Source organism: Mytilus californianus, unplaced genomic scaffold (genome assembly GCF_021869535.1).
Source record: "Mytilus californianus isolate M0D057914Y unplaced genomic scaffold, xbMytCali1.0.p SCAF_5, whole genome shotgun sequence".
In the NCBI taxonomy this organism is placed as follows: domain Eukaryota; kingdom Metazoa; phylum Mollusca; class Bivalvia; order Mytilida; family Mytilidae; genus Mytilus; species Mytilus californianus.
Genome location: NW_026262701.1, coordinates 30262507 through 30271132, shown reverse-complemented (window position 1 = coordinate 30271132; position 8626 = coordinate 30262507). Strand labels below are relative to the sequence as shown.

General features: G+C 31.9%; 1 protein-coding gene across 1 annotated transcript; it reads left to right on the top strand.

Annotated features, from left to right (window-relative positions):
* The first annotated feature begins 5341 nt into the window (after positions 1-5341).
* LOC127700422 (ubiquitin-60S ribosomal protein L40) lies at positions 5342-7788 on the top strand. Its single transcript, XM_052203877.1, has 4 exons — positions 5342-5497; positions 6258-6344; positions 7128-7230; positions 7640-7788. The coding sequence occupies exons 1-4, from the start codon at positions 5395-5397 to the stop codon at positions 7731-7733; spliced, it is 387 nt and encodes a 128-aa protein (XP_052059837.1). The 5' UTR covers positions 5342-5394; the 3' UTR covers positions 7734-7788.
* Positions 7789-8626: the final 838 nt, after the last annotated feature.

Genomic DNA, 8626 nt, shown 5'->3' with positions numbered 1-8626 from the left:
TCAGTTAACTTAGTTAACTTAGTTGTAGATAACTTAGTTAACTTAGTTGTAGATCTCAACTTGCTGTTCAAAATTTCTCTTTATCAGCATTTAAGATAATAAAAAAAAAAAAAAAAAACAGAGATATTTCGTAAAATTTATAATTCCAGATGCAATAACTGCAAATAGGGTTGTCCAATTGGTTTGAAAAATTACGTGGCAGATAAATCTTAACATGCTTATCATTTTTATCCTTATAAAAATAAGGAGATGAGGTATGATTGCCAATGAGGCAACTATCCACCAAAGTTCAAATAAAGTGGATGTAAGCAATTATAGGCAAGCCTTCAACAATGTAAATGTATTAGCAGCCATGCTCAGTTAATTGTAGATATTAAATCAGATACCTCGTGTAGGGAGAATGTAGCAATTCACTCTTTCATGGTGCCATCAGTTGTATTATGGAAGGCAACATTTTTTTAAATTTCCGCGGCAACTTTTATTTAAAACGGCCTCTATTACATAACGGAGATTGCAGTAGTTTCTAACTGAAGTCATAAAAAAAATCGGTCTTCACAACAATTTAGGCCCAATCCTAAATTCCCGGTATGATAATAGAACCTATATACAGTATTTATTGTTAACATGATTTCGTTCAAATAATGCATGAAATATTTGGCACTGGATGTTATTTCTCTTGTTCGTGTGTCTTTAGTGATGATCGAAACCTAAAATTTATTAGAAACCCGGAAAACCAGTTTTTGATTTGAAGAGCTTTTAAAATATCAGAACTGTTGAAAAAAAGGGAAGTCAATTCTGTTGAAAGCCTGCCTTCGGATTAATATAAAAGGCATCATCGGAGTTTATTAGCAACTCATAATTTACAGAGTAAACGATTAATTATACTGCGCTAGAATTATATGTATGTTCGCTCTTAATGAGCATGAAATACTTGCAACTGGACAATAAGCAAATTCAGTCAAAAGTTAATTCATATGTTACATATTAAATTTGCAATTATGATAATCATTAACAACCGGCATTGAACAAACTAATGCTTATAAATTACTACCTCATCAACTGTTTCCCCATCATAGAATTGCCGTAAACGTTATTGATTTTATTTAGGACATACATGTATTGGCGCTAAAAGACGTGAGACGTTATGGCGTTTAACAGTGGACACGTTTTGGCGAATAACAATTATCGGACACGTTTGGGGGTTTTGAAATCGGACACGTTTGGGCCATATTGAATATTACGGACACGTTTGGGGAGAATAGACACGTTTGGGGGGATGGACACGTTTGGGAGTGTTACATGTATGTATATGTTTCTGGGTTTTTACTCATTATGGCTTGCACGCGCTTTTATGTTTATGGGTTTTAATATTAAAACAATAAAATATAGTTTTCAGGTATTGTGTTGTCTTTACAGATGTAAGAATCAAACGAGAACACAAGCTGAAACACAAGCTATACACTTTTGATTTCTCATTTGTCTCTATTGAGAAATTATCAGATTTATACATAAAATACTGATTAATGCATAACTACAATTAATTATGATTTTATTTTAATTAAATGATGTTTATTCAAACACCGTCATATCTAACAATCAATTATGATTTAATTAAATGATGTTTTACTATTCATACACAATCATTTAGGATTTAATTAAATGATGATTTCAAATTTTGTTATTGTATATTTTATCAACGGATTATAATATTACGGTAACAATTCTTTTATTTTTCCTAATATTTATATTTAAAAAAAATGAGGTGCCGAATTGTCTTGGTCCCGAAATGTCCGGATCCCGAACTGTCCAAAATGGATGCCGAAATGTCTTCGGACTTGGGTGCCGATTTGTCTGGGTGCCGAAATGTCTTGTTACCCTAATTTAGATTATTTTTGTATAAAATATGCGACACTCGAAAACCGATATATTACAGATGAGTATGAATATGAACTAACGATTAGTTGAACCATTTAACAGGTGCTTTAACCTAAAGTATTTAAAAGCCTAACCATTCTGTTTTTAGAGTTTAATTTTCTCCGACTATAAAGATGTTTGTCTTTAAGAATTAACGTGTCCATAATTTACAGCGTATCATTACAGCGACATCTAACGACAATCACGTGTTCATCCTTTTCCGCAAAGGTAATGGCCGATGCATACATCAAAAATACACGTGGTGTTTTATCACGTTTAAATCGACCTTTATCGATATAAGAATTCAAATTCCTCACAATGAATGATGTTATTTATATTACGGGACTATAAAACTCCAGAAAGTGCTTCTCTGTTGGCCCCACTATACGGCATATTGGCTCTTGTGTAGAATCTGAAAAAGGGGGATAGAAAGTGTCATCTGCGACAGGAAATTTACACCAATCTAAGTCTACCTAACTTCAAACTTGCGGTCCTTACGTTCTGAAATGAAATTGACAAGTAGAATACTATATGTAACATTATATGTTGCCACAATTTGTTGGGTCAGGAATTATGTTTACGCCATAATACCTATATGTTTCTGTATTCTGATATTCGTCTGTAAATAAAGTTTTTAAACTTGAACTTCGACTTCCTACAAAGGTATCAAAATAACCAAAGATGGGATACACTTTTCAAAAGTTCCCTTTGTGTATTAATATTAGCATTGTATTATTGATGGACTTAGTCTAATTGTGTAGATATCCGCAAAATAATAGGTTATTATTTATATGAGTGGACCAGGGTTTCCCATGTGTCTATCTTCTTTTTCGCCACCTCAATTGTTGACACTATATGATTTTCTTGAACTTAAACACATTTTCGATTAAAATTGTTTTAACTTGCTCACAGAAAAAAAAGTTTGCAGCAATGTAATCTTTTATAATACATACATCTCATCACTGTTATTCCTATCAGGATAAGTTCTAAAATTACACAACTTTTCAAACCAGTTGAAGCTATCTTGGGCCTTGTTCAAACAATATTGTGCATTAAACTTTTCATAGAGACCTGTGTAAACCATCGTAAACATGATCAAACAAAGCATTTTCAATGAATTTAAATTGTCTTTTAAAAATTGCTTCTTAAACTTTCAAGATTTTAAAATGTTCACTTTCCAAACTTTTTCCTCCCTTTAAGGTTCATCTATACACTTTAACAAAAATGGCTGTGTTTACACCATGAAATTTTCTCTGCGTACAGACAAAACTGTGTAATGTTAAAAGTTTGAATGCCTGGCAGCACCTAGATAAATTAATGTTACATCCAATTTATGTTCTTAAAAGTTAAAACACTTTATGGATTTTGATGAACATTTTCTTTCCTTGCCACAGAAGATGGTGAAATAAACAAACACCTGAGTTTTCTTTGATACAGTCCACTCATTTACACAATTTAAATCACCTTTGATGGAGTAGATTTCTATTGTCCCCAAGGCTTCCAAAATGATCATATAAGTCCGGCTGGGCAAAGCATGAAACGGACATCTACTTTTTAGTTTTCAAGGCTTAAGAGACGGTCATTTTAACATAATTCACGATCTTTTTGACCCAACCTTTTGCCTTTAACAGCCACACATTTCCGGTCATAAAAGTGACATGATCATTACATGTAAGTACTATCAAAACAACCCCTACTTTAATACCTTCTCATTTTAATCAAGGCTAATTAGTTGTCGAACAGCTGAAATTTACCTGTTCAGGTGACAGGTAAACTATTTTGAACCGGACATTGATCGGTCTATTCAAAGTTATTTTCTTACATTTCAGCGGTTTGCATCTAATTAATTAAGTTTAAAAGATTTAAATTATCAGAAATACGTTTACAAATATGATTTGATGAAAAAATTAAAAAGGTGAAAATGAAAAATCGTCATAACCACGTTGTTTGAACCAGAGACATGGCTCTGTTTGAACTAGTACACTTGTGCGCAGGTGTGAAATTTAATTATGCATCCTAATTTCTTCAAAAAATGCTTAAATTGTCATTGATACCTTTAACTCGCGTTTATTTCGAATATTTTCTTGAAGAAATAATGTAGAAAAAGCTACTTACACTCATTCATGCTTTGCAAACGTACACAGAATTTACGTATCCGTCTCTGGTCCATGTTTTACCATTGTCAAGATAACATCCGGTTTAGATTTAAAACCGAAAGTAAAGTTTTTGACAACGTTATTTTGCACAAATAAAGAGTCTAAGCAGATATAAGTAGGCTGATGTTGCACACTTCGAATGATGCACTGCTAATTTAACAGTTTACGTCAGAACTTTGAATTTGAATCAAAGAAAGTTTAATATCGTTTTTTTTTTAATGTCTATCATTGGGATGGCCAACTCGGCAACTGATATCCATAATTGCCTTTTATTTATTTAGTCTTAAGGGATTAAAATGGGGATAATATATAAAATGTCCGGCTGGCTAAAAATAAATTTGGAAGCCCTGATTGTCCCTCTATTGTCCATATCAATCAATATGATACAATACAATCATTACCTGAGGGGGGCCATCTCAAAGATTTCACATGACTTTGTTTATTTTTACACCACCTGTGGCAAGGAAAGAAAATGTTTAGCAAAATCCACAAAAGTTTTTTCTTTTTAAAACACAAAATGAATACAACTTGTATATATCTAGGTGCTGCCAGGATTTAAAACTATTAGGATTACACAGTTTTGTCTGCATTCAGAGAAAATTTCATGGTTTAAACACAGCCATTTTTGTGGAAGTGTATAGATGAACCTTAAGCTCATTGCTGATGACCTTTGTTTTTGCTCCACTTGACTTCAACGGGAAGACATGATAACAAACATTTACATTTTAAAAGATACTGTAAAATTGCAATATAAATCATGAAATCTTCATATTTGACTTCTGGAAACACTCGATTCATTTAATAAATTTATCAGACATTTCAATCTAGTTGAAACACACTATTTTTGAGAATTTTTCTTACTTTTGAACATTTTCTTCATAACAGCTATTTTCCAGAACATTGTTGGGGAGGGAGTCCGAGAAACCAGAAAAAAATACAAGATGGACAAAGTCGAACCATTATTATATTTCTTTAGCGAAAGTCTCTCGCCAATAGTGAATTTTAATCGCCAAAATCTTTTATTTTTTGCAAAGTGCGAAAATGGCGATAGCCAGTGGAAACCCTAGAGTTGACCGTATCAAGCGAAACTGTATTGAATTGCCATTTTCTACAGGCTTGACAATTCTCCAATTTTGAACATAGTCATAGGCACTTGTCTCTGAACAAAAAATTACTTCTATACCTTAATATACATTGTAACACAAGGTACCCAACTCTCATTTCAGTGAAATGACATGAACATTTATTATATTTTCAATTCTGTTTTTACAATTAAAAGATTATTTGAATTATTATATTTTATTGTACTTGCAGAACTGACAAGATGCAGATCTTTGTTAAAACATTAACAGGGAAGACCATAACCCTAGAGGTGGAGCCCTCTGACACTATAGAAAATGTCAAGGCTAAAATTCAAGATAAAGAAGGTATCTATTTGATTTAAAAAATTCAATTCTTCTTTAGTCAGTGGCTGGTTAGCTTCATTGTATATTTGTCATTGTTTTACCATACAACGGAGTGCATAGTTGCAATTAGGTTAACATTCTTAAGATCCTATCCATGCCTTTGTCAATAAATTTGTGTATTGTACATATGTGTATTACCATATTGTAGTACATGTACCTGTAATTATGGTCTGGACAGTCATGTATGATCCTTTGCTTAACACAACACAAGGGTTAATCTTATATTCAAAATGCACAATGAAAGCAATCTTTACTTCTCAATGTTCACAATCACTTCTATAGCAAAGAAAGTAAGAAAAGCCACCTGCAGATTGTATATAATTATTGGAAAGTAAACATTTAAAGCTATCCAAAAGGTATCTGGTAAATAATATTATTTCCTGTAAAATGTGGAGAGAAGATTTGTTGCGGAAAATTTTGCATTTGTCTACTGGAATAACAACTCGGCATGCCCCCAAGCTAGTGAAAAAAAAAGATTTATTGGTCTCTGGACATAAAGCAAAAATTAATCTATAGGGGTATTCTTACAATTCAAACATTTACAATTCATTTATGTATGTTATAACTAAAACCAAGCTTGATCATAGTTGATAAAGAAAAACTGGAAACAAGTTAAAAACTATTCAGAATGAGAGGAGGAAGTTACTGTTATGATAGTCATTAACGTTATTCATATTAATAATAAGTAGCACTTATATCTAGATTTTGTTATGATTTTCAGGAATTCCTCCAGATCAGCAGAGATTGATTTTTGCTGGAAAACAGTTAGAAGATGGAAGAACCTTGTCGGATTATAATATTCAAAAGGGTAAAGATAACTCTAATATTTTATTGTCGATATAAATCAATACAACATGTGTAAAAAGCACAACACAATTATTGGTTATAATAGATTATTCTTAGGGCACATCATAAAGTACTGAAAAATGAAAAGACTTGGAACAGTTATGCCACTGTGTCTTGTAGCTTTTTAAAAATGCATACCAGAGGTAACTTCAGAATTGGTTAGCGTAAAGGCAGACTTATAAATTGGGCTTCACAAATTTTCTTCAATATTTCAGTTGCACCATTTAGAAAGCTATCGAGTGTGAAAAACCCTATAAATAAAGTCCTACAATTAACCTGAAAACAAAAACACCAAATATCAAACAGTAAATAAAAAAATAAATAAACCTATTTAAAATATGCCCTTTACATCAAAAGCTTAATATCCCCGGCTTACATATGTTTGGGTGCTCCTGTAGAAGGTATTAGAATGCATCAGATTTATAATGTGTCATTTTATTTAAGGTGATGATTAATTCTTAGATTATTACAAAATTAGCAAAAAAAAAGGTTGATCACAGTTTACTGCTTGTTTGAATAATAAATTCCACCGTTCTAATTTAATAATAATTATCAAACACAAAAAGCAGTTAAAATTCCATTTGACCGTTTTCCTTTTTGCTGAAGTGTACAAGGGGAAGTAACTTTGTATCAACAGAATTTCATACAAATATGAAATGTTAAAAAAAATTCATAAAATATTTTAAGACAAGTGATCCAGAATTATGATATTATGTTTAAATGTATGAATTTTATTGTTTTTTAGAGTCAACATTACATTTGGTGTTGCGTCTGAGAGGAGGAATTATTGAACCATCTCTGAGAATTTTGGCCTCTAAGTACAATTGTGACAAGATGATCTGCAGAAAGTAAGACCCTGCATTAGATATTTATTGCTTTTCAGAAAAGGATTTGTTTTATTAATTTGCAAGGGAAGCTTTATCTTATAGAGAAGTTGATAGCTTAATTTTTACATCATTTGAAACATATATCAAAACAAACTTCTGTCAAAATATATTTAAAATCTCAGTTTTTTTCTATGATTTTAGTAGAGCTCAGCAATCATTTCTTTCCATATTTTTCCTAAGAAAATCCTAGACATGATAGTTTGTAAATGTTTTTATCTTAAAAACAAGCACACAGAATTATCTTTTCAGAGTATTGATTTATTAAACTTTCCCTATGGGAAAAAATTTCATTTCTAAAAAAAAAGGAGGTAATTTTGAATTTCTGCAGCTAACATCCTGGAGTACAACTTAATAATAATTTGTTTTTCAGATGCTATGCTCGTCTTCACCCAAGGGCTACAAATTGTCGTAAGAGGAAATGTGGACATACCAACAACATCAGACCAAAAAAGAAGCTGAAGTAGACAATGAACTGTTTCTTGTATTTATTACATTATTGTAATAAATTTTTCCAGTAGATTGGGATAAACTTTTTTCGCTTTTCTGCCCTTTAGCAAATACTTGTTATTACTAGGGATAAAACAAAAAAAGCATACATAATGACAGGGTTTCATTTTAAAAGCTTCTGATTTGGTTAATTGAAGAGCAAAAATATAACTGCTAAGTATTGGTTAGAACAGAATCGAAAATACATAGCACAAATATAGATATTTAAAACCAACCTCTAAAGGGAAAATGGAAATAGGCTTATCAATCTTTTCTGACCGTGCAAGACCCTCATGGGTAGTCAAGGTTTTTTTTTAACAAAGTTGTTGGAAGATGGTGTGAAACCTAAAACATCAGTTAATCATGTCTTTTTTATCAGTCTTTTTAAGAATCCATTCCCTTGTCAGATGTGCCTATTAGAGGAGAGAGAATACAGCTTCCAAAAAAATTCCTTAATTTCAATCATTCCTGTACATGAAAGTTGTTGAAGGCCATATAGTGTCCTATAGTTGCTTAAAATCACTGGTGTTAAACTGATCACCGTATCCCAACATGGCGGAGCCCAAAACAGGTAAAATCGTCATTTTGTAATTTCTCCTGGTACACGCATTGTTTTAAAGAATTACTCAGCCGCTAGGTTGATAATGACGGTATTGTTGTATGTGTGTGTTCTTAATATCATATGTGACCTTGTTACCGAAATTATAGCCATTGAAAATTTACGGAAGATCATAGTAACTCCAAGAATTTTGTTTGTAATGATAGTGGTACTTGATTATAAGACAGCCGTAACTTGGACATGATCATAGTAACTTGTTAGTGATGATCGTAACTTTCTCTATATGCTGATAGGCGACTACATATAAATCGG

Coding starts and splice junctions, on each gene's coding strand:
- LOC127700422 (XM_052203877.1), top strand. CDS start 5,395: ATGCAGATCTTTGTTAAAACATTAACAGGGAAGACCATAACCCTAGAG. Junction 5,498..6,257: donor TAAAATTCAAGATAAAGAAG/GTATCTATTTGA, acceptor TATGATTTTCAG/GAATTCCTCCAGATCAGCAG. Junction 6,345..7,127: donor GGATTATAATATTCAAAAGG/GTAAAGATAACT, acceptor ATTGTTTTTTAG/AGTCAACATTACATTTGGTG.